Genomic DNA, 26,559 nt, shown 5'->3' on the forward strand with positions numbered 1-26,559 from the left:
CAGAGAGTAGCAAAGGGCAAATTGTCGGCCGGACTGTGCCCGTCGCTGTGGCCGCGACCAATCAGCGACGTGGGATTTCCGTGACCAATCAGCGTTCATAAATAAACTACATACATATACTAGAACGAGAATAACATGGAGGACAGTCTGTGAGGGAGAGAATAACATGGAGGACAGTCTGTGAGGGAGAGAATAACATGGAGGACAGTCTGTGAGGGAGAGAATAACATGGAGGACAGTCTTTGAGGGACAGAATAACATGGAGGACAGTCTGTGAGGGAGATAATAACATAGAGGACAGTCTGTGAGGGAAAAAATAACATTGAGGACAGTCTGTGAGGGAGAGAATAACATGGAGGACAGTCTGTGAGGGAGAGAATAACATGAAGGTCAGTCTGTGAGGGAGAGAATAACATGGAGGACAGTGTGTGAGGGAGAGATTAACATGGAGGACAGTCTGTGAGGGAGAGAATAACATGGAGGTCAGTCTGTGAGGGCGAGAATAACATGAAGGACAGTATGTGAGGGAGAGAATAACATGGAGGACAGTGTGTGAGGGATAGAATAAAATGGAGGACAGTGTGTGAGGGAGACAATAACATGGAGGACAGGCTGTGAGGGCGAGAATAACATGAAGGACAGTCTGTGAGGGAGAGAATAACATGGAGGTCAGTCTGTGAGGGAGAGAATAACATGAAGGACAGTCTGTGAGGGAGAGAATAACATGGAGGACAGTGTGTGAGGGATAGAATAAAATGGAGGACAGTGTGTGAGGGAGACAATAACATGGAGGACAGTCTGTGAGGGCGAGAATAACATGAAGGACAGTCTGAGAGGGAGAGAATAACATGGAGGTCAGTCTGTGAGGGCGAGAATAACATGAAGGACAGTCTGTGAGGGAGAAATTAATATGGAGGACAGTGTGTGAGGGAGAAAATAACATGAAGGACAGTCTGTGAGGGAGAAAATAACATGGAGGACAGTCTGTGAGGGAGAAAATAACATGGAGAACAGTCTGTGAGGGAGAGAATAACATGGAGGACAGTCTGTGGGAGAGAATAACATTGAGGTCAGTCTGTGAGGGCGAGAATAACATGGAGGTCAGTCTGTGAGGGCGAGAATAACATGGAGGTCAGTCTGTGAGGGCAAGAATAACATGGAGGTCAGTCTGTGAGGGCGAGAATAACATGGAGGACAGTGTGTGAGGGTGAGAATAACATGAAGGACAGGCTGTGAGGGAGAGAATAACATGGAGGACAGTCTGTGAGGGAAAGAATAACATGGAGGACAGTCTGTGAGGGAGAGAATAACATGGAGGACAGTGTGTGAGGGAGAGAATAACATGGAGGACAGTGTGTGAGGGAGAGAATAACATGGAGGTCAGTCTGTGAGGGCGAGAATAACATGAAGGACAGTCTGTGAGGGAGAGAATAACATAGAGGACAGTGTGTGAGGGAGAGAATAACATGGAGGACAGTGTATGAGGGAGAAAATAACATGGAGGACAGTCTGTGAGGGAGAAAATAACATGGAGCACAGTCTGTGAGGGAGAGAATAACATGGAGGACAGTCTGTGAGGGAGAGAATAACATTGAGGTCAGTCTGTGAGGGCGAGAATAACAAGGAGGTCAGTCTGTGAGGGCGAGAATAACATGGAGGTCAGTCTGTGAGGGCAAGAATAACATGGAGGACAGTGTGTGAGGGAGAGAATAACATGGAGGACAGTCTGTGAGGGTGAGAATAACATGAAGTACAGTCTGTGAGGGAGAGAATAACATGGAGGACAGTCTGTGAGGGAGAGAATAACATGGAGGACAGTCTGTGAGGGAGAAAATAACATGGAGGACAGTCTGTGAGGGAGAGAATAACATGGAGGACAGTCTGTGAAGGAGAGAATAACATGGAGGACAGTCTGTGAGGGAGAGAATAATATGGAGGACAGGACATTCTGTGAGGGAGAGAATAACATGGAGGACAGTGTTGTGAATTCTGTTTTCGAACTCCCTCCTGTGGTCATGAATGGTACTTCGGCGAGTTCTGTCCATGGACTCCCTCTGGTGGCTGTGAGTGGAGCTGCTGCTTCTGAGGTTCCTTCCACAGGTGACGTAGTTTATTCTTTGGCTGGCTGTTCTATTTAACTCCACTCAGATCGTTACTCTATGCCAGCTGTCAATGTTCCTGTACTGGTTCAGTTCGCTCTTGGATCTTTCTGGTGACCTGTCTACTCCAGCAGAAGCTAAGTCCCTGCTAGTTATTATTTGTTCATTGTTTCCTTGTCCAGTTGGCTATCATGATTTTGCTTTGCTAGCTGGAAGCTCTGGGATGCAGAGTGGCACCTCCGCACCGTGAGTCGGTGCGGAGGTCTTTTTGCACACTCTGCGTGGTCTTTTGTAGTTTTTTGTGCTGACCGCAAAGATTCCTTTCCTATCCTCAGTCTGTTTAGTAAGTCTGGCCTCCCTTTGCTGAAACCTGTTTCATTTCTGTGTTTGTGACTTTCATCTTAACTCACAGTCAATATATGTGGGGGGCTGCCTTTTCCTTTGGGGAATTTCTCTGAGGCAAGGTAGGCTTTATTTTCTATCTTTAGGGCTAGTTAGCTCTTAGTCTGTGAAGAGGCGTCTAGGTTGTGTTAGGTACGCTCTACGGCTATTTCTAGTTGTGTGATAGGATTAGGGGTTGTGGTCGGCAGAGCTCCCACTTCCCAGAGCTTGTCCTGTGTGAGTTTAACCATCAGGTCGTTCCGGGTGCTCCTAACCACCAGGTCCATAACCGTACAGCTGGCCCAAAGTATTAATGCATCTCAATAGAGGGATAAGAGAAGTTCTGAGACCATTTTTTTTTCTCTGCAGTGTTTTTTGTCTTTCTTTTCCCCTTAACATCTGGGTGGTTCAGGACACAGGTGTAGATATGGACATTCAAGGTCTGTCCTCTTGTGTGGATCATCTCACTGCAAGGGTACAAAACATTCAAGATTTTGTGGTTCAGAATCCCATGTTAGAGCCTAGAATTCCAATTCCTGATTTGTTTTCTGGGGATAGATCTAAATTCCTGAATTTCAAAAATAATTGTAAACTGTTTCTAGCTTTGAAACCCCACTCCTCTGGGGACCCCGTTCAACAAGTAAAAATCATTTTTTCTTTGTTGCGTGGTGACCCTCAAGACTGGGCATTTTCCCTTGCGCCAGGAGATCCTGCATTGCGTGATGTAGATGCGTTTTTTCTGGCGCTTGGATTGCTTTATGATGAACCAAATTCAGTGGATCAGGCAGAGAAAATCTTGCTGGCTTTGTGTCAGGGTCAGGATGAAGCGGAAGTGTACTGTCAGAAGTTTAGAAAGTGGTCTGTGCTTACTCAGTGGAATGAGTGTGCCCTGGCGGCAATTTTCAGAAAGGGTCTTTCTGAAGCCCTTAAGGATGTCATGGTGGGATTTCCCACGCCTGCTGGTCTGAATGAGTCTATGTCCTTGGCCATTCAGATCGATCGGCGCTTGCGTGAGCGCAAAGCTGTGCACCATTTGGCGGTATTCTCTGAGCATAGGCCTGAGCCTATGCAATGCGATAGGACTTTGACCAGAGCTGAACGGCAAGAACACAGACGTCGGAATGGGCTGTGTTTTTACTGTGGTGATTCCACTCATGCTATCTCCGATTGTCCTAAGCGCACTAAGCGGTTCGCTAGGTCTGCCACCATTGGTACGGTACAGTCTAAATTTTATTTGTCCGTTACTCTGATTTGCTCTCCGTCGTCCTATTCTGTTATGGCATTTGTGGATTCAGGCGCTGCCCTGAATTTGATGGACTTGGAGTTTGCCAGGCGCTGTGGTTTTTTCTTGGAGCCCTTGCAGTATCCTATTCCATTGAGAGGAATTGATGCTACGCCTTTGGCCAAGAATAAGCCTCAGTACTGGACTCAATTGACCATGTGCATGGCTCCTGCACATCAGGAGGATATTCGCTTTTTGGTGTTGTATAATCTGCATGATGTGGTCGTTTTGGGGTTGCCATGGCTACAGGTCCATAATCCAGTATTGGATTGGAAATCTATGTCTGTGTCTGGCTGGGGTTGTCAGGGGGTACATGGTGATGTTCCATTGCTGTCAATTTCGCCTTCTACTCCTTCTGAAGTCCCTGAGTTTTTGTCAGATTACCGGGATGTATTTGAAGAGCCCAAATCCGGTGCCTTACCTCCTCATAGGGATTGCGATTGTGCTATTAATTTGATTCCTGGTAGTAAGTTTCCTAAGGGCCGACTGTTTAATTTATCTGTAACACAGCACGCCGCTATGCGGAGTTATATAAAGGAATCCTTGGAGAAAGGTCATATTCGCCCGTCGTCATCACCGTTGGGAGCAGGGTTCTTTTTTGTGGCCAAGAAGGATGGCTCTTTGAGACCTTGTATTGATTACCGCCTTCTTAATAAGATAACAGTCAAATTTCAGTACCCTTTGCCGCTGCTGTCTGATTTGTTTGCTCGGATTAAGGGGGCTAGTTGGTTCACCAAGATAGATCTTCGAGGGGCGTATAATCTTGTGCGAATTAAACAGGGCGATGAATGGAAAACAGCATTTAATACGCCCGAGGGCCATTTTGAGTACCTGGTTATGCCATTCGGGCTTTCTAATGCTCCATCTGTGTTTCAGTCCTTTATGCATGACATCTTCCGAGAGTACCTGGATAGATTCATGATTGTATATTTGGATGATATTTTGGTCTTTTCGTATGATTGGGAGTCTCATGTGAAGCAGGTCAGAATGGTGTTCCAGGTCCTTCGTGCGAATTCCTTGTTTGTGAAGGGGTCAAAATGTCTCTTTGGGGTTCAGAAGGTTTCATTTTTGGGTTTCATTTTTTCCCCTTCTACTATCGAGATGGACCCTGTTAAAGTTCAGGCCATTTATGATTGGACTCAGCCGACATCTGTGAAGAGCCTGCAGAAGTTCCTGGGCTTTGCTAATTTTTACCGTCGCTTCATCGCTAATTTTTCTAGTGTTGCTAAACCGTTGACTGATTTGACCAAGAAAGGTGCTGATGTGGTCAATTGGTCCTCTGCGGCTGTAGAGGCTTTTCAGGAGTTGAAGCGTCGTTTTTCTTCTGCCCGTGTGTTGTGCCAGCCAGATGTTTCGCTCCCGTTTCAGGTCGAGGTTGATGCTTCTGAGATTGGAGCAGGGGCTGTTTTGTCGCAAAGAAGTTCTGATGGCTCGGTGATGAAACCATGTGCCTTCTTTTCTAGAAAATTCTCGCCTGCTGAGCGCAATTATGATGTTGGCAATCGAGAGTTGTTGGCCATGAAGTGGGCATTCGAGGAGTGGCGACATTGGCTTGAAGGAGCCAAGCATCGCGTGGTGGTCTTGACGGATCACAAGAATTTGACTTATCTCGAGTCTGCCAAACGGTTGAATCCTAGACAGGCTCGATGGTCGCTGTTTTTCTCCCGTTTTGATTTTGTGGTTTCGTACCTTCCTGGCTCTAAGAATGTGAAGGCTGATGCCCTGTCAAGGAGTTTTGTGCCTGACTCTCCGGGTGTTCCTGAGCCGGCGGGTATTCTCAAAGAGGGGGTAATTTTGTCTGCCATCTCCCCTGATTTACGGCGCGTGCTGCAGAAGTTTCAGGCTGATAGACCTGACCGTTGTCCAGCGGAGAAACTGTTTGTCCCTGATAGATGGACTAGTAAAGTTATCTCTGAGGTTCATTGTTCGGTGTTGGCGGGTCATCCTGGAATCTTTGGTACCAGAGATTTGGTGGCTAGATCCTTTTGGTGGCCTTCTTTGTCACGGGATGTGCGTTCTTTTGTGCAGTCCTGTGGGACTTGTGCTCGGGCTAAGCCCTGCTGTTCTCGTGCCAGTGGGTTGCTTTTGCCCTTGCCGGTCCCGAAGAGGCCCTGGACGCATATTTCCATGGATTTTAATTCAGATCTCCCTGTCTCTCAAAGGATGTCGGTCATTTGGGTGGTTTGTGATCGCTTCTCTAAGATGGTCCATTTGGTACTCTTGTCTAAATTGCCTTCCTCCTCTGATTTGGTGCCATTGTTTTTCCAGCATGTGGTTCGTTTGCATGGCATTCCGGAGAACATCGTCTCGGACAGAGGTTCCCAGTTTGTTTCGAGGTTTTGGCGGTCCTTTTGTGCTAAGATGGGCAATGATTTGTCTTTCTCTTCGGCTTTCCATCCTCAGACAAATGGCCAAACCGAACGAACTAATCAGACTTTGGCAACATATCTGAGATGCTTTGTTTCTGCTGATCAGGATGATTGGGTGTCCTTCTTGCCTTTGGCTGAGTTCGCCCTTAATAATCGGGCCAGCTCGGCTACTTTGGTTTCGCCTTTTTTCTGTAATTCTGGTTTCCATCCTCGTTTCTCTTCAGGGCAGGTTGAGCCTTCGGACTGTCCTAGTGTGGATGCGGTGGTGGACAGGTTGCAGCAGATTTGGACTCATGTGGTGGACAATTTGACATTGTCCCAGGAGAAGGCTCAACGTTTCGCTAACCGCCGGTGCTGTGTTGGTCCCCGACTTCGTGTTGGGGATTTGGTTTGGTTGTCATCTCGTCATGTTCCTATGAAGGTTTCCTCTCCTAAGTTTAAGCCTCGTTTCATTGGTCCGTATAAGATTTCTGAAGTTCTCAATCCTGTGTCATTTCGTTTAGCTCTTCCAGCTTCTTTTGCCATCCATAATGTGTTCCATAGGTCGTTATTGCGGAGATACGTGGCGCCTATGGTTCCCTCCGTTGATCCTCCTGCCCCGGTGTTGGTCGAGGGGGAGTTGGAGTATGTGGTGGAGAAGATTTTGGATTCTCGTATTTCGAGACGGAAACTCCAGTACCTGGTCAAGTGGAAGGGTTATGGTCAGGAAGATAATTCCTGGGTTTTTGCCTCTGATGTTCATGCTGCTGATCTGGTTCGTGCCTTTTATTTGGCTCATCATGATCGGCCTGGGGGCTCTGGTGAAGGTTCGGTGACCCCTCCTCAAGGGGGTGGGGGGTACTGTTGTGAATTCTGTTTTCGAACTCCTTCCTGTGGTCATGAATGGTACTTCGGCGAGTTCTGTCCATGGACTCCCTCTGGTGGCTGTGAGTGGAGCTGCTGCTTCTGAGGTTCCTTCCACAGGTGACGTAGTTTATTCTTTGGCTGGCTGTTCTATTTAACTCCACTCAGATCGTTACTCCATGCCAGCTGTCAATGTTCTTGTACTGGTTCAGTTCGCTCTTGGATCTTTCTGGTGACCTGTCTACTCCAGCAGAAGCTAAGTCCCTGCTAGTTATTATTTGTTCATTGTTTCCTTGTCCAGTTGGCTATCATGATTTTGCTTTGCTAGCTGGAAGCTCTGGGATGCAGAGTGGCACCTCCGCACCGTGAGTCAGTGCGGAGGTCTTTTTGCACACTCTGCGTGGTCTTTTGTAGTTTTTTGTGCTGACCGCAAAGATTCCTTTCCTATCCTCAGTCTGTTTAGTAAGTCTGGCCTCCCTTTGCTGAAACCTGTTTCATTTCTGTGTTTGTGACTTTCATCTTAACTCACAGTCAATATATGTGGGGGGCTGCCTTTTCCTTTGGGGAATTTCTCTGAGGCAAGGTAGGCTTTATTTTCTATCTTTAGGGCTAGTTAGCTCTTAGGCTGTGAAGAGGCGTCTAGGTCGTGTTAGGTACGCTCCATTGCTATTTCTAGTTGTGTGATAGGATTAGGGGTTGCGGTCGGCAGAGCTCCCACTTCCCAGAGCTTGTCCTGTGTGAGTTTAACCATCAGGTCGTTCCGGGTGCTCCTAACCACCAGGTCCATAACAGGACAGTGTGTGAGGGAGAGAATAACATGGAGGACAGTCTGTGAGGGAGAGAACAGCATGGAGGACAGTGTGTAAGGGAGAGAATACAATTTTTCCCTGTTTTTAAGCTTATCACATGGTAAAATAAATGGTGTCTTTGAAAACTGTAAGTCATCCTGTAGAAAACAAGATGTCATACAGCGATAGATGACTAATAAAGTTTTGACTCTTAAAATAAAGACAGGAGAAAAACAATGACAGTGTGTCCAATTGGTTAAAACATAAAAGTAAGCACCAATGTTTATATGAATACTAGATGTTGGCCCGATTCTAACGCATCGGGTATCTACTATATAATCATCTAATTATGTCTGTCTGTAACGCAAATCTCGCGTCGCTGATTGGTCTCGCTAGCTGCCCGCGAACAATCAGTGACGGGCGCAGTTCGGCCGTGAATTGGCATGGGATTTGAACCACGCTTCGCTGTTGGTTGCGCCCGGCCACGACCAATCAGCGATATTGGCTCGAGATTTAAACCCTGTCACGATATGGTATGAAATATCATATAAGTAGTCTATCTTGCTAGCAGGCTGTGGGCTCAAAAACCCCCTTCCCTTTCTCTCAGCCAAGAGCTTTTCCTTTCCAAGGTATGGGGGAAGAGAGTTTTATTGCCAAAAGGAATTTTTACGACCAGGCTAGAATCTTCCTCTAGCAGAGAACTGTTTAGAAGTGTCTAGAAGTTTCCAGAAATCCATGGAAGTTCTTTGTTCTGTTTTTGTAAGATATTACGCAAACCGTTTAAGAACACGAAAATATATATTCTTAATCTTCCTTGGTGGATCTACCCATCACTCTAAACACGGGCTTCTAACTCCATCTGGTAAAGAAGTAGGGATTTCTCTGTAAATATGTATCCCAGATAGGACATAATTGATCTCATTAGAATGCCCACGTTAATCCGAGATGAATGCTGGGTTTGTTATGACTATGACATGTTTTGTAGCGAAGTTATAGAAAGTAGACAAATATAAGGTTGAAGTACTCAGAATGTAGAGAGAGGAGGGTCTGGATAAGCCAGCCTTTCTGTGATGTCACAGGCTGCAGGTTTTTAAGTTTCTGGCAGGCTCACCGCAAAGCACTTCTTGCCTTTTTCCTGGAGAGCCCTGAGCACGTCCAATGAGCTGGAACGTATGGAAGCTCCACTAGCCTGGTTGCCTGCAATGCTTTGAACACATGTGTTATTCTCATGTAATCCTTGTTTTTTTATAATTACCTTGTACATATTTGCAATTGTCTCATTTGTAACATCTTTGTAAAATATTTTGATAAAGCACTGCCTAAATTTTGTGGGGTATATTATTTAATACTAGTTCTCTCCATTCTCTAAATGTACCCTAAGTCTCCTGAAGGGAATTACGCTACTGTTTTTGGGTTAGCTTCGGACCCGTTTAATCGAAGCTGGTGGCAGCGATACCGTGTGCAGGCTTTTGGGGGATGTTGTAGCGACTGCGGCATTGATAATTATTGTTCCTGCCTGAGTGGGAGTAGTTTATCGCTTCGCAGCAGCGTGCCCAATAGCCAGTACATAGCAGGCAGCCTTTCTTGCGACTAATTGCCCCAGGTGCAATACCCAATCTGACCTGAGAATAAGGGGGGCGCCAGAGAGCTGCAAGTTTTAAGTGAAACTGTAAGCGGGATATACATAAATCCCTGCAGTTCGTGGTATAGTGAAGAGCAGTGGGATACATAAAATAAGCCCCTGCTGTAAACTAAGGGGTCAATAGCCTTGTGTGTGTTTTTTCATCACATTGTGGAGTGCAGGGATAACTAAGATAAGCCCCCCCTGCACATGTGATAGCCGTCTGTTGGCCTCAAGTCAGCCAGATCCGTGACGTAGGGGTGACGGTCACGGTGTGAATCGTGACAAATTGGTGGCAGCGGTCAGGGATTCCTGACAGGTTGGTGGCAGCGGTGGGATTCCTGACAAACCCTGCTGCGCTTATTGGTTGCGCCAGGCCGGCCTTGACCAATCAGCGATATTGGCTTGGGTTTAAACCCAGCTGAGCTGATTGGACGCGCCGGGCCGGCCACAACCAATCAGCGACAGGCGCAGTCCGGCCACAACCAATCAGCGACAGGCGCAGTCCGGCCGCGAATTGCCGCGGGATATGAACCATGCTTCGCTGTTGGTCACACCCGGCCGGCCATGGCCAATCAGCAATATTGTAGAGGAACTGCGGAGACACCATCACGTGTTTCTCAACGCAGGCAGTGAATAGCCAGGCCTTTCACCGGGAAGGAACAACCAAGGGAAGGGCAGCATCCAATAAAGGAAAACATCCAATAAAGGGAAACCACCTATGCCAAGCATGGTATCCATCCACAGACAGCTGTTTCGGGGGTTTTGCCCCTCATCAGTGTGGAGTAGGAAACTGGCTATCAGAAGCAGTGCCTAGTAGAAAGTCTATAAAGGCACGGATGATTGACCTCGTGGAGACCAAAACATCCAACACCGCGGAAACACCATCACGTGTTTCTCAACGCAGTGATCCAGAACACTGCCCCCAAATATGCAAATGCATGTAGAGGAATCAGTGATATTGGCGCGGGATTTAAACACTGCTTCACTGATAATGTATATATTTTACCTGGAAAATCCTGTGTATTCATTGCATTATTCTTACATCTTCATAAATAAACTACATACATATTCTAGAATACCCGATGCGTTCGAATCGGGCCGCCATCTAGTAACTTATAAATGTGTTAAATATTTAATCACAATATTGTGCGAAAGACACAAATAGCAGCATTACAGCTGTAAAAATATTATTTATGGAAAAAACATGAAAAATCATAAAGACTTTTTTTGTGCATAAATCTACACAAATAGGAATATAGAAATGGCGGCTTCATTCCTGTAATACAACTTCTAGCAGTCAAATGAAACAAGAAAACTTGCTTGCAAAGCAGGAGCCATGGCTTACTATATTGTACAACTAACATACACATGTAACAAATAATGGATTTCAGTAAGATATCTCTCATCTTGTGATGCCTACGGTACATACACTACACACTACAGAATGCTACCAACAGATGGTTTGGCTAAGATGGAGAAAACTTGGCCATATGGCGAGATAATGACAACTCTACAACTGTGGGATGCACAGTTCATCGTATAATTCTCCATTCCACAGCTTAAATCCATCATATCTCCTACTTGTTAGTCTGGGCTCAGCCATATAAAATATTAATGACTCTTAAATAATCATCACGTTCCAACGTAAACGGCGCCCTGTCAATGATAATGCAGGATAATAACGCTGGAGTGCTGAGAAGAGAAGCAAACACCATCTGTCAGTGGCAGAAGGTGGGGACCTGAGTGTCAGACAGGACGTGTCTGAGATAATGGTCACATACGGCAATAATCATGATGAAGTACGGCCAACAGTGATGTGCTCTGCTGCAGTAAAAGAAGCAAAAATAATATTAACGTAGGAGGTAATAGAACATCGATGTCTGGTTTCATTGATGCTCTCTAACAGCTCATAAAAAGAGGGGACAAGGAGCCTTCAAGTTAGAGTGCTCACAGCCGTGTTACTTGACGTGCAATCAAGGTATCACGTCTGACTAGCGGCAGAGCGCTGCGGAAGGACTCTTGTAGGCTCTAGACATACTTCTCCATGCATTTCATCACATCCTCATCTCTTTAACTAGACTGACCTGCCAGCTTCTGTCTACTTCAAAGCTCTTTAGATATCTTGATTACCACCTTTAAGGGTCACTGGTTACTTAACCCCTTGGAGATTGTTAACACTTAACTTGCCAGTCTGTTCACAGATCAGGACCTACTGTAATGATCCAGGTAGCTCTTGATTCCTTTATGCATTAAGTCATTATACAGGGGATGATATTACAACACTGGAAGTACTGCAGCGCCATTTCCATCAGTTACAAGTCTTCCCATGTTTCTACAAAAGTCCAGTTAGTTTAATGGATCACTTATTATAGGAGTACCCAAGCCTTGGCTCGTAGCTTGCTGGCGACGTGAATGCCAGCCATTCTCAATTGTTGGTGTTCATCGGACAACTAGACAGATAGACACCTGGCAGAGAAAAGAACAGTAGGTTCCCAGCTCTACCATGCTATGTCTTGTAGGCCACAGGTTGCCTCAGGTCCGCAGCCTACAGGATGGCAGGGGCATAAATATGATGTCACTGCCCCACCGCAGACAGCATGATAATGTCACCACATCGATCAACCTGTGCTTGGACAATAAATGAAGACTATATTTTGTTACTCCAAGGGCACTAATAATTAAGGAGGCACATGGGGCATTATTAATTGTTAAGGCGCATTTCAGTGGAATTAATACTTTTTGGGGGAACTTGGAACATTATCAATTGTTAAGAGGGAGACCTTGGGAGCATTATTAGTTAAAGTGACCCTGTCACCAGGTTTGGCTGACATAAGATACGGCCACTGCCTTTCAGGGCTTATCTACAGCATGTGGTAATGCTGTAGCTAAGCCCCCGGTGCGACCTAAAAAATAAGAAAAATAAATTTTATTATACTCACCCGGGGACACGGTCCGGTCCGATGGGTGTCGCAGGTCCGGTCGGATGGATGTCGCAGGTCCGGGGCCTCCCATCTTCTTGCGATGCCGCCCTCCTGTTGCATCATGGCTCCCCGGCATTGCACTCCGGCGCAGGCGTACTTATCTGCCCTGTTGAGAGCAGAGCAAAGTCCTACAGTGCGCAGGCGCCGGGCCTCTCTGACCTTTCCTGGCGCACTGCAGTACTTTACTCTGCCCTCAACAGGACAGATAAGTACGCCTGCGCCGGAGTGCAATGCCGGGGAGCCATGAAGCAACAGGAGGGCGGCATCGCAAGAAGATGGGAGGCCCCGGACCTGCGACACCCATCGGACCGGACCACTAACCCCCGGGGTGAGTATTATAAAACTTATTTTTCTTATCTTTAAGGTCGGTCCGGGTTCTTATCTACAGCATTATAGATATTACTAATATTATATTAGTTTAAAGAGTGTCACTGAGCTAGTAACACAGACAGATAATTCCCCCATCCCACTCTTCACATTTTATTGTATCATTATGATTTTTTAATTTTAAATTTTATCATTAAAAGTCATATTTTAATCTCAACATCAAGCAGATGCTGGAATCCCTTTTTTCTCTTTGACTTTGGCTTACAAATACTGATGTAAAATACTGACCAAATACTGAGTGTGTGAATGTGGCACGCATGGGATTATTATTTTAAAAGGTCGATATTCGGTGAATTAAAAATTCAAATAGGCAAAAAGAAAGCTTCTATGATTTATTTGCATATATTATAATCTTCTGAAAGGTGCACATGGCTGAATATATTTTTCCACATGTCAGTACTTGTTGTGCATGTGCTGTCCATTGCACAGGTCTATTCTGTTTTGTGCACCAATGGTCACATAAAAGGAGGGGGCTTGTTCTAGTCTGGTCTGACTTGCGGACCAAACTCACAACCATCAAATTAATGGGAAAATGTCACCAGGTTTTGCTACCACATCTGAAAGCAGCATAATGTAGGAACACAGACCTGATTCCACTGATGTGTCACTTACTAGTCTTCTTGGTGCAGTTTTGATAAAGTCCCTGTTTTATCTGCAGAATTATCAGTTCTTTAAATGCTGAGCTCTGTATAACTCCGCCCACACCACTGATTGGCAGCTTTCTGTGTACGCTGGACATGCTCAGAAAGTGGCCAATCAGTAGTGGGGGCGTGGCTACACAGCGCAGGAAGACTACATGGCACAAGACAACTAGTCCTCTAGTGATAAGCTCCTGATGATAAAACAGTGATGTTATACGCCAAAAGACAGTGGAAAAAAAAGTCAATTCATGGAGGAATATCTGTCACAAAACAAACAGACACGTGTGAATAAGGCTTTAGGCACATTTCCTTTTCGCATATCCTAGATGGCAGACATGTACACCAATCAATAGCACCATATTGGACTACTTTACAAAACTGTGGAGAAAGGTGGGAAATGTGTCAAAGTCAGTAATAAAGTAAATACTGTCTGATGGATGGTGGCATCAAATGGTTTCAAGACTTCTGCTAGGTAATCCCATTGAAGAACACTATAGTCAGCCACTTGACTCTTCAGAATAAAATGGCTCTGCAGACAGTTTATGTCCATACTGCAAAATTAGATAACATTACAGGCTGGGTCTAGGACCTCTTTAATATCACATTTTGATTAACCATTACTGTCCACAGTTGCTTCAACATCTACAGTATATGTGGTGATATACTGGCCATCTACCTGAATATTTTCTCATATCAGCTAATGATTCCCTGCGAGTCAAGGAAATTATCAGGCACAACAGGAAATGTGCTAAGAAGATATTTCGCATTCATTGTACCATGACAAATGAAATTAAACATGATCTGGCTTCTCATCTCAGGCACAAGCCCAGGTATGGGGCCGAGGTATGAAATAATCCTGTTACTGAATCAGTAGAGTTAGCCGCTGTGTGCCTAGCTGTAGTGCAAATATGTACTTTACTCATGCGCTCCATGCTGATCTGTTCTTTTCACTTTCTATTCCCTTCACAAGTGAGATCAAAGAAAATCCTCTTACCTTGCCTCGCTGTGTATTCATTGTCTTCAATTAATCGAGCAAGCCCAAAATCTGCAATTTTGCAAATTAGACCATTTCCAACCAAAATATTAGCAGACCGTAAGTCTCTGTGTATGTAATTCATGCGTTCAATATATGCCATCCCAGCCGCAACCTGTCAAATCAAAAAATTGGATCAATAAATACTATTATTGGTTGCATTCACATAGCATTTATGAAGAAGGAAAGTGTTACCTGGGCAGCCATATCAACTAAGTTTGGCAATTTCAGGGCTCGTCCTTCTCCATCTTTGAGAAACTCTAGCAGACTTCCTGCAAGAGAAAGGTATTATAGGATTTATAGAGGCCTAGTAACAGGAGGGAGGAGGGATACAAGTACATTACACATTGTAAGGTGTCAGATACCAAGGTCACAGCACGGGGAGCACACAGCAAAATGGGCGGGGAAGCAGGGATGGGAAGGCGGGGGAACTGAGTAAACGGGCAGAGGACAAATCAGGGTGTAACAGGGTCAGTCCCTCAAACCGGGGGCAAGAACCATAGCTGACACTGCCTGCAGGCAGCCGTGGACTGAAATAGCAAAACAGATCCCAAAATGAGGCAAAGGTTAACCCCCACATGACCAGACCGGGGAGAGAATAGCAAGCAACAAACCCCAGCCTGGATCATGACACTCCTTCTTTTGACTCCTAGACAACTCTGCTCTGCTCTGTCCACAGGGGGTCACTGCCGTTGGCATGTTGATTGAAAGCTGGCTCCCAACAGCTAGGCATTGGAGAGCTGACTGTTGATCAGCATGACATCAGCAGATATACCTTGTCCACAGAGCAGAGTGGAAGAGAAGAAGCTGCTATGTTGATAGGAGGTCATCGAAAAAAGAAGAATGGCTTAGGGTACCGTCACACTAAGCGACGCTGCAGCGATACCGACAACGATGTCGATCGCTGCAGCGTCGCTGTTTGGTCGCTGGAGAGCTGTCACACAGACAGCTCTCCAGCGACCAACGATCCCGAGGTCCCCGGTAACCAGGGTAAACATCGGGTTACTAAGCGCAGGGCCGCGCTTAGTAACCCGATGTTTACCCTGGTTACCAGCGTAAACGTTAAAAAAACAAACACTACATACTTACCTTCAGCTGTCTGTCCTCCGGCGCTCTGCTTTCCTCTGCACTGTCAGCGCCGGTCAGCCGGAAAGCAGAGCGGTGACATCACCGCTCTGCTTTCCGGCTGGCCGGCGCTGACACAGGATGCAGGAGGAGTGCAGAGAAGCACAGCGCCGGGGACAGACAGCTGAAGGTAAGTATGTAGTGTTTGTTTTCTTAACGTTTATGCTGGTAACCAGGGTAAACATCGGGTTACTAAGCGTGGCCCTGCGCTTAGTAACCCGATGTTTACTCTGGTTACCAGTGAAGACATCGCTGAATCGGCGTCACACACGCCGATTCAGCGATGTCAGCGGGAGATCAAGCGACGAAAGAAAGTTTCAAACGATCTGCTACGACGTACGATTCTCAGCGGGGTCCCTGATCGCAGTAGCGTGTCAGACACAGCGAGATCGTAACGATATCGCTGGAACGTCATGGATCGTGCCGTCCTAGCGATCAAAGTGCCACTGTGTGACGGTACCCTTACAGGAGAGGTTCAGGAACTGGAGCAGATGGCTGCAGGGCAGAATAAGCAGGTATTTAGCAACTACCTGCCTGTAAGTGCTTAGCCCAATAGGACAAAAACCTAAGTCACGGATAACCCCTTTAAATATATGCTACCTGTATACTAAATCCAGGATTTATCAAAGATTTTATTTTAGATTTTCAGGGGATAGCTGGTTATAGAACAAGCATCTGGAATTATGCCATATTACATATTTGAAGAAAACCACAATGATTTACTATCAGATACGTGTGTTCATAAAAAGTCAAACATTTTGCAAAAAAAGGTGTGACTTTTATAGTTTTGCGTATTCCCAGCCAAGTAACAAGGAAAATGAAAGGTGTTTAAGGGGGAAGATTGCACAACACTATGGTGTAAATAGGAAGTATAGATTAGCTTTTCTGGCGCATGGATACGTAAAAGATGAGCCAAATGTATTAAGATGCAGGGGCATTATACTTCACAAGTCTTTGTACAAGCCTAAAATACATTTTGATGTAAAGTATGTGAGATAGAGCATCTTTAGGAAACTTGAATATCCTATTACACATTATGGCAGGCAACATGTATGTCAGAGAAATAAAGCTTTACTAAGTGCTCTTTGAACTACAGTCTCCGGCACCCTAAATAATGAGTATTCCAGGTCTTATCTTCTTGCTATGAAGGCAGTAGTTGGCTCTTTTACATATCTCAGTTTGGAAAAGGGCTGAAGACAGCTGGAACAGTTTTCTCAGAAGACAGCTTTCAGTCTATCATGTCTAGGGTTGGAATCGGGAAAGCTAAAATTCTTTTAGCCATAGGATCAACACTATTTCTTAATAAACCTCACCGGAATGCTAGGTTCAATGTGACAGTTTGGAGCTTTGATTTATTTTTTGGTTTTAACAAATCACAGAAAACGCCCCGGAAAAAACCCATAAAGAATTCACTGCAGTTCTCCTTACATTTGTGTATATGTACATTACTACTGACAGATATACGAGGACATAGAGACACTTCAGAAGTCCTGACCTTTGCTCATGTACTCAGTGACAATGTAGATAGGTTCCTCTGACACCACTGCATAGAGCTGCACCAGCTTATCATGTTTCAGCTTCTTCATGATTTGGGCCTCTTCTAGGAAAGACTCCGGAGACATGGTACCTGGCTTCAGAGTCTTTATTGCCACCTTGGTATTTCCATTCCATGTACCTGCATGCAGTAATATGCAAGAAAAGACTGTAGGATCAAATTTGTCAGCGAGCAAGCCTAAATATATGGACCTATTAATGTACCCAGATATACATGCATAGAGCTCTAACATTAGCATCTGGACTCATTGTCTTTCAATAGAAGGTAATGTTCTCACCAAGAACTACGTGACATATTCCTCATTAATTAGCTTGCACTGTAACAATCAGAGGTGCAATGAAAACTGGACTTGCTATGAGAACAATTAGGTTAAAAAAGGTTTTCTGTTTTAGGTATCTGGACTGAATGGATTCTATTTAAAGATTCTGCTCGTTTCCCTGACCTGTTTACCTGAATACACCTGTCTATTCTACAGTCGATTACTATGCTACTCTTCCTTTCTTTTCATGTTCTCATTTTATATTTCTTTTCTTGAGCCCCACCTACTCGGGCTCCCCCCTCTATTTCCTCCTCTTTCAATCTCCCCCCTGGGTGAGCTGTTCACCTTCCACCAGCTCAGTGTGATAGGTCTATACCATGATTTATCAGTTACTTTTATAATGATACTATTTGCGTGCATGTCTCGCTCTAGGGGACATGGGCGAACTGATTTTAGGTATGCTTTATTTTATTCACGGTAAGGAAAGTCCTCGCCTGTTGCGGGGGCAAGGAGTTATTGCTTATATGTTAAAGATACCGTAGTCATTCTAGAGGGTTTACTCCCTCTAATTTTTTTTTTATTCTTTCTCTCTTTTATGTAAGATTTATGCAAGGTTTGTGAACGAGTGTTTTTTGTGTTACTCTTCTTGAATTGTATATTATAAGAAAAAGTACTTTGATCATTGACGTAGTTTTCAACTACTGTTTTTCTTGTAAAATTCTCTTCTCTTTAATAAAAATATATTTAACCATAAAAAAGGTTTTCTGGCATCAGTAGCAAAGACCACCACCAGAAAAAGCCAAAAAGGAGACATTTTTGCAGTGTTTTCTTGGTATAAATAAGCCCCATTAAGAAATCATTTTTCCATTCTCAGCAATAGACAACAAAAGATGCTGGCAATTATCACCAGGGGGTTTTAATATTAACCGAGGCTAAGTGTCATCAACCCTTTCTCCTCTGGATACTGATACTAACCCTCGTTTTGCAGTAAGGAATATAGACATTAACTCCTTCACTGTTCTAGATCCCCAAGGATGATGATATTAACCCTATTATCAGTTTTTTAAATTTATTTTCTGCTATTTTGCATCACTTTGAATTGAGCTGGAACATTGCCCATAGGATAAGTCATTAATGTCAGATCGGTTGGGGTCAGACACCCGGCACCCCTGCCGATCAACTGTCCTTAGTGTCTGCCACCGGCCAGAAATCCTCAATTACGGAACTGCTCCTTCTTCTGATAGTGGACGTGGCTGGATACTGCACACGTCCTGGCCGTGGCCACTATCAGAAGACAGAGCAGCTCCGCAATTGAGCATTTTTGACCAGTGGCCGCCACCATCAGGGACAGCAGATTGGTAGGGATTCTGAGTGTTGGACCCTGACCGATGAGACATTGATGACGTACCTAAGGATAGGTCGTCAATGATAAAGTAGTGGACAATCTCTTTAAAGGGAGCACTGGCATAAATGCAATGTTGCATCTCCAACTTTTTTCAAAATGTTCACCTTGTCTAAACAGAGCTTGTCTATATACAACAGTTTTCAATAGATCACTAAAGGAAATCGCAGGCAACATTTCTACAAGTATATCTATGGGGAAAACCAAAGCATCAAGAGATCTAAACCAAAGAAGTGGAGCATTACAGCCAAATTAAGTACAACTGAAAAATGCTCCAGAATCTTCATGTTACTATTATGTCTATGTCCAGATGGTAGTGGTAAAGCAGCATATTTAAACCTTTTCTGCAGTACGAATACAGTATGACCACATGCTGCTACAGCAGCCTACATGCATGCAGTTATATACATGCAAATTCACACAGCATTTATTGTTATTATTAGGGTAAATTCACAGGAAGCATATGCTGTTGCAGAAATATCTGTGAATTGATCATGTGAATAATTTAGTTTTGATGACGAGCACATGAATTTCTGCAAATTCTATTTAGATGAATGGAATACTTTCATACATTTCTGCACAAAATCTGCTGTGTGTGAATCCAACCTTAAAAGCATGGAATATTTATCTAGAGACTTGGGTTGATTAAATCGAACCCGTAAGCAAGATTTTGCTAAGTAAACTACACACAGTGTCAGGTCGGTGCCGTTATACTGATTGAAATGATACCTTGGTTGATGAAATCCGTCTTGTGGTTGTTTAATCTTTATTTTCAGTTAATGAGATTCTCGTGCCCCAGGGCGGCTTGTGAGGGGTTATTTATGTGGTGCTGGGTGATGTTCGTTTCGCACTGCAACATTGGACATGTAGAAGTGCAAGTTGCCATCGTCCAACTCTTCACTCTCCCTCACACCCAATGCCCACCGCTCCTCCTGATGTCCTTGTCTGAATAAAGGATTATGATTTCTGAAGCTTTCGATGAGTGCCACCTTTCTTTGTTGAAATTCACAGATTAAACAACAACCACAAGACGGATTTCATCAACCAAGGTATCATTTTAATCAGTATAACAGCGCCAACCGGAAACTGTGTGTAGGTTACTGTGCACAATCCTGCTGACAGGTTCCTTTTGCTCAAACGATTATTCACAGTCACTCTGTGGAGTTATAATGGACAATTCAAGCACAAGAGCACAATACTTGTAATGTTGCACAGTTTCTCATGTACAGCACCATGGAAAAAATTATTAAAATAAATAATAATAATAATACTGAATGTTTTATTCCATAGAAATCCACATTTTTGTTAATATGTAAATTAGCTGATCTCCCTGAATATATTGTTGCGTTTAAATGAGTATTTGATTGGTAGCTATTAATGTTTAATTACCGTCTCTTCATTTTGCAAAAATCTGGATATTCGCAGTAATTAATATAAAGGTGCCCATACACATTAGACAAAATCTACCAGCGATCTAAGTTGTATAGGGGCCAATCAGCTCTCCCAAGATGGGTCAGAGCAAAGAAGGATCTGATATGCTGGATTCTACAATGAGGGGTCTGTCTGGCTTATTTCCTGATCTCCCCCGAAATAAACATGTATGATAGACTGAGCCAAACGTGCAAGTATATAGGCAAGTGTATGAGAATTAAAAAGAGGACCTTGTAGAGGTACCATTTTTGTTTAGCTTTTCTATTTTGCTTGAAAGGTAATATCCCCTAAATAAAGCAATTGGTGCACCTTACCATACCACACTTCAGCGAAACAGCCCTGACCGAGCTTCTGCTGGAGAAGTATTGTGCTCCGTGACACTTCCCATGCATCCTTAGCCAATCCGACAGTTTGTGGGACATAATTCGGTGCAATCATTGTTAAATTATAACACAAACCATCAGCTTTTTCTACAGAAAAGGAAATTAATGAAAACAATTAAAACTAGTGCATGCGGTAAGAAAGATGGAAGGTGCTGTATACCAATTTAACTTGACAGGAAATAGATTTAGACTTTAAAAAGTTCCCATTTTGCTTCACTTTCCATCTTTCCTGATGTTGCTCCACACAGGAGCGAGTGACTTGAAGTAAAGATTTTGACAGCGTACCCATCCATACTTCCCCAAACTGCCCATTGCCCAGCCTCTTGATCAGCTGGAGGGATTCTCTTGGGATTTCCCAGACATCTTTGGTTTTGACAGACAGGTCAGTAAGCCTTGGCATTCCTTTATGGCAGGGTACTACCAAGCGGCAACACAGACCAGCAGCTCTCTCTGAGAGGCATGAAACAAGAAGAAGGCAGAGGAAAGAAACAACATGACACACAGAACTGAAGCAAGACATGATATCTCAAGAAAGAAACATATAACATAAGATGACAGCCGAAAGGAAAAGGGCAAATTTACAAGGTGTATATTTCAGGATCCATGTAAGCCCACGTTCACAAGTTCAGTATTTGGTCAGTATTTTACCTCAGTATGTGTAAGTATTTTCCTACGATCGTTCCTCTCCTGGCTTGGGCTTACAAATACAGACCAAATACTGAACGTGTGAACATAGTTTAAAAGTGATACTTTCCACACTCACACTGAACCTGATCCCTTCATTTAGCAGTATTTGCAAGACCAAATCATGTTTGTTTTTAATGCAGTTCTGCCTGAGGGCCCGTAGGCCATGAGCATCCAATATTGACTGTTGGCATTGTCCCTTGTGGACAAGGTTTTCTCCAAAATCTCTAAATCTTTTGATGTTACTATGTACAGTATACAGTGGTCTATTCAAAGTCTTTGCAATTTTACATTAAGGAATTTTTTTTTAAAACTGTTACACAATTTTTAGGCACTTTTGTTCACAGATTGGTGAACCTCTGACCATCTTTGCTTCTGAGAGACTCTGCCTCTCTATCGTGCTCCTTTTATACACAATCCTGTGACTTAGTACAAAATTGACCTTCAGTTGTTTTTTATGAGCACTACTTACTTTTCCAATCCTGTCTCAAAGTTATTTTCTGGAAACTCTTCTTTTCTCTGGAGTTTTGTAAGCTTCAAGCATCTTTGATAGTGCTTTTGGCTGTTTTATGAACATTTGTTTCAGGGTTTTTTTTGCTGTTTTTTCCCAGCATTTTCTGGACAGTTTTTGAACTTCATTAACCATTGAAGACAACACTTTAGCAGAAACGTTAATTTTTTTTTCCAAAAAAACCCTGATGTGGTGTCTTCCAGACATTATTTTTAGCCATTGACTTGTAGCGGAAAATGCTTGAAGAAAGGATACGTCAGTTCTTTTAACAGCTTGACGTCTTTTGAAAGCCTGAAGCATTTTAAAAGAAGCTCAAAAGCCTGAACATTGGAACAGCAAGTCGTTCATACATAGAAATGAATAGGTCCATTCTTTTAAGCATTTTTAGCGTTTTGTTTTTACAGTGTTTTCCACACAAATAACAGCAGAAAAAGGCTACATATTTAGCATACTGATCCTTGCTTTTTATGAGTATGTCCTATAAATCTAAATGTTGATAAACCATGAGCAGAAGCCAAGAAGAAAAAGAGGGGTGGGAGAGTGAAAAAATAATGAGCGGTAACATAAATGTGAAACCAGAGGGACATTTAATTTACAAAATTGGCAATATACAAAAGATGGCAAAACATATTTCCTACTCTAAAGCTCTGAAAATGAACAGCAAAACAGATTAGCATTATGAAATAGCTGCCCCCTGGAAACATCTGGTTCAACGCATTAGAGGATTGCGGACTCAAGAAGCCTGATATGACCTAGGGTCTCCTACAAAGGCTGGTAAAACTATAAAATATATATTATGTTTCATTGCCCTGGAACAAATTATATCACTAGCTGAGTGAATGAGTCACCAGCCGACAGAAATGTCATATGCTTCATGGTGAAAGCTGAGAACAGTTTCATGGGAATCACCATAAATATTGGACTAGAGCACAAAGCTGTCCTACTGGTCTAAAGAAGACCCTGAAAAGGCTTACAACCTATAAGTAGTCGTAGTTTTACGTGTAGCACTGCAGTTTTGAGAGCAGTCATACCTGAATAATGATGAACGAGCTGCTGTAGGGTTTCGAATTGGGCTCTTGTTGTTATGTAATAGCCGCCATTGTCAAGTTTCCGGATCTTATAGTGTTTGACATGATCTCCTTTCGTGTCATCCCAGTCACGAATAGACAACGAATAGGCACCTGGAATATTGTTCACAGGGAGATTATTATTTCGTAATCAATGGGTCATAGTAAATATGAGCTCTCACAGTTTAAATACTGTTAGACACTTTCATATACAAATTATCGACCCTGGCTACCTTTTCCTAATTTTTAGATTTGATGGTAAAGAAATAAAAAGTTATAAAACACATAAAAAGAATAATCTCTTTCTGTTTCCAAATAACAGTACTGTTGTAAGCTGGAGCTTTGCACATCCAGTTTTTCGTGCCTACTAGTCACAGGCTACATTACCGATTCACAAACATATCCAATAAAATCCAATCTAGATTTCTTTATTGCAACAATACATAGAAAAATAGTAAAAAACAGGGAAAATATAAACAAAAATAAGGGCACCACATTATAGATAATGCTAATGTGAACAATGTCAGATGCTATTTGTTTCCATGCCCTTAGCTTTACCTCCCCTATACTGGTTATAGACTGAGTAATGGATACCTTTGTGAATCAGTATTATAGTCTTTATCTTGGTACACGGTTGTGGAGTAGTATTTTGTGTTGGCAAGTTGGTGGGCTGAAAAGTCCCACTCATCCGACTGCCCCTATCCGACTAATATCAATACTTTTGATCTGGAAGACTTGAACTATTTATACATTTATATATACATGCATTCATCTGAGCAGCAAAAAAAAAATCATAGTTGGCACATCTCCCTGCAAAATCAGCTGGTTGCTGGAGGTATTGGACCCTCATGATCACTTACAGTGGCTCTTTTTATTTAAAAAGCACTCCCGTGAAGATTTCTTTTTTCATGAAATGTGCGTATGTGTATGGTGTGTAGTGTGTGTGTAATAACATACTCTCCTACTCACTCCGGTGTCCAGTGCCACTCTGCTGTGGTTACTCACTGAAGGCAATGGTTTGCCGACTCTCCGGGTCACACTGCGCTCTGCACGACCCGTAAATGGCTTTTACAGTGTAAGTCTATGGAACGTCAGAACCAGGCTTTATAGACTTACATTGTAAAAGAGGCTTCCGGCTCACACAGAGCATAGAGTGATCCAGAGAGACTGAGAAGCGGTGAGATCACTGAGAAGAGGAGAGGACAGGAGCAGAATCTCGGAGAAAGTGGTGGTAGGTGAGCATAATAATACATACACACTACTTTACAGACACATATCCATACATTTAAAGAAAAAAAACATTCATGGGAGTGATTCTGACATGGAAACCTATTTCACCACTACATGGTGCCACATTTTGCAGAAATTTATATTTTATTCATATAAAAATGAAGTTCACAAGTGCACTGGTGGACATATCAGTTGACCTGAAGACCATGGTTTCTCGTAGCTTGTTACTGATGGTGCTCTGCTTCTAGATTGACAGTGGACAGCAAAAGTGATGTCTTGCTGCAGAGTCTCTCTCTCCAGAGAAGGAACGGCGCTGACGGGGAATAGCTAAGAGGAGCCGAGAACTGCAAGAGCACAAACACGCCCTCCAGTGCACTTGCGAAAGCCTAATTTGCGTATGAATGATAGGATTTGGAGCGCAAAGGGTACCAGATGGCGACGAAATAGAAATGGTTCATACTGTCCTATCCTGCACAACTTCTGCTAGCCTAGAGCAAAGGTTACTAACAAATTATTATATGAGATGGGAAAACCCCTTTAGAAAGTACATCATTTCTGTAAAGTTAGAAAACATTATGGTTTGGTGCAAGTCCGAATGATTTGGAAAATAAAAGCTTGCACATACACGTTGAATATTCAGAATGAAAGACATGTGGATTTAAGAGGTTTATATAAAGAAATGGTACCAAATGAATAAGTTATCCTTAGGGGGTCCGACTGCTGGGGGGAGTATGTTCCCCTCTGCTCCATTCATTCTCCATGAGACTGCCCATGATTTTAGCTGTTCTTTCAGTTCTTATGTACACTTACCTTTGGTGGTTTCACTTTCACGTATTAAGTAGGTACCCCTTGGATTTCCAAAGGATAACAATTGTCTCTCGGCATCTTTTCTACCCAGTTTGCCAAAGTACCATCTAGATAGTGAGAAAAGTGAAGGCGTTTAGTATTATTTTTAACCAGACAACACATTCTTACGTATCTTACACCTATCACGAAAGACTATGGGTTTATTCACTCTCTACTCAATGCTTCTGTTTATAATGAAGCCATTAAACCTCAAATTTCCCCCAAAACTTAGTGGATGCCGTAGACGGATAATAAGGTCTGTCATGTTTTCCTGCATTTTTTTTGTCAACAAAAATGTAGAGATAATTAAAAAAGACACCCTAACAAAAAGAAAAAATAGCCAGGACAGAAGCAATGTAAATGTGGTTTCCAAATTATTAAAAAAAAATAAACCCCAAGCCAAAAGTACACATATCATGGGTTAAAAAAATGTCTACTCACCCACTTGAACCTTGATGTTCTAGGCCAGATCTTTTTTTTTACTTGTCTGCAGTGATAACGTCCTATATACCCAATGTGACCGCCTCAGCCAATCAATTGTGGTATTTGGGATGTCCCAGCTGCAGCCAGATAAACAGAAGACTAGGACCTAGCACTAAAGCAGCTAAAATTAAATGAATATACATTTTTTAACTTATTATATGTGTATTGGTGGCTGGGTACATTTTTTTGGGATGATCCCTTTAGCAAACGTGGTAGTTTAAAGTCCTATGTATGAAAGGGACCTTCCCACCTAGATTTATCACCTCTACACAGCTGAAAAATGTGTGATCAGTGGGGCCTGATAGGTGGAACCCCCATAACAATGAAACTGGAGCCCTGGACATTAGGTTGGTGGCGATACCAGTGGTCAGACAATCACAGATCAGGCATGTTTTGTGGAAAGAGGTTAAATGTTACAAAAGATCAATCTAAGACAAAAAATAATATAAATACATACTCTTCAGCTTGAATGGAGTCAACAGGCGCCACATAGTTACTTGGAATATAACCAGTCCCACCAGTTGTAAGTGAGCGAGCTTCCCACCAATCCCCTTCACTGCAAAGAGACATTGCAACAATGATTAATAGGAAAAGGAGCATGAAGGAAGATGTATGTAAACTATGTATATGCATTAGTAACCAGGCATGTGGAAAAATACACAATATTTTTCAAATAATCTCTAGAATATGACTGTATCCAGTAGTCTATCCTCTTGTTAAAGGGAACCTGTCACCATGAAAATGCAATGGAATCTACATGTTATAGAGCAGGGGGAGCTGAGTAGAGTCATACAGTATATACTTTATCAGAACAGAATCAGTATAACCTGTGTTTTTATCATTTAATACTCTGCTCTTTCTGGGATTTTGGGTCCAGTGGGCGGTCTTATCAATGACTGACAGCTTTCTTTGTATAAGAGTGCATGCAGAGATAGCTGTCAGTCACTGGACCCAGAATCTTTTCTCACTAAACTATATACCAATTTTCTCAGCTCCCCCTGCTCTATAACATGGTGCCTGCAGATTGCAGATTTATATCAAAATAAAAAGAACTGAAGCAGCAATGTTTATTATAGTTTCAAATAAAATATTCCACTCTTTTCGGTAGAAAGCTGCTATGTAAATTTGTGTCTTTATGGTACAGACCCAAACCAA

The 26,559-nt window shown here is 43.1% G+C and overlaps 1 protein-coding gene across 4 annotated transcripts in view; it reads right to left on the reverse strand.

The window, feature by feature from the left end:
- The window catches only part of FYN (FYN proto-oncogene, Src family tyrosine kinase), a 223,080-nt gene that overhangs the window by 4,669 nt on the left and 191,852 nt on the right, over positions 1–26,559 (reverse strand). For 3 of the 4 annotated variants that reach the window (XM_069726147.1, XM_069726148.1, XM_069726149.1), the window contains 7 exons: positions 25,862–25,960; positions 24,886–24,989; positions 22,810–22,959; positions 20,869–21,033; positions 17,049–17,228; positions 14,624–14,700; positions 14,390–14,543 (listed from right to left, as the gene is read on the reverse strand). In XM_069726147.1, coding sequence (XP_069582248.1) covers positions 14,390–14,543; positions 14,624–14,700; positions 17,049–17,228; positions 20,869–21,033; positions 22,810–22,959; positions 24,886–24,989; positions 25,862–25,960 — 929 coding nt within the window. Of the gene's footprint in view, positions 1–14,389; positions 14,544–14,623; positions 14,701–17,048; positions 17,229–20,514; positions 20,671–20,868; positions 21,034–22,809; positions 22,960–24,885; positions 24,990–25,861; positions 25,961–26,559 lie in introns of all 4 variants that reach the window. The other variant, XM_069726150.1, reaches the window with a different exon arrangement.

Source organism: Ranitomeya imitator, chromosome 5 (assembly GCF_032444005.1).
Source record: "Ranitomeya imitator isolate aRanImi1 chromosome 5, aRanImi1.pri, whole genome shotgun sequence".
NCBI lineage: Eukaryota > Metazoa > Chordata > Amphibia > Anura > Dendrobatidae > Ranitomeya > Ranitomeya imitator.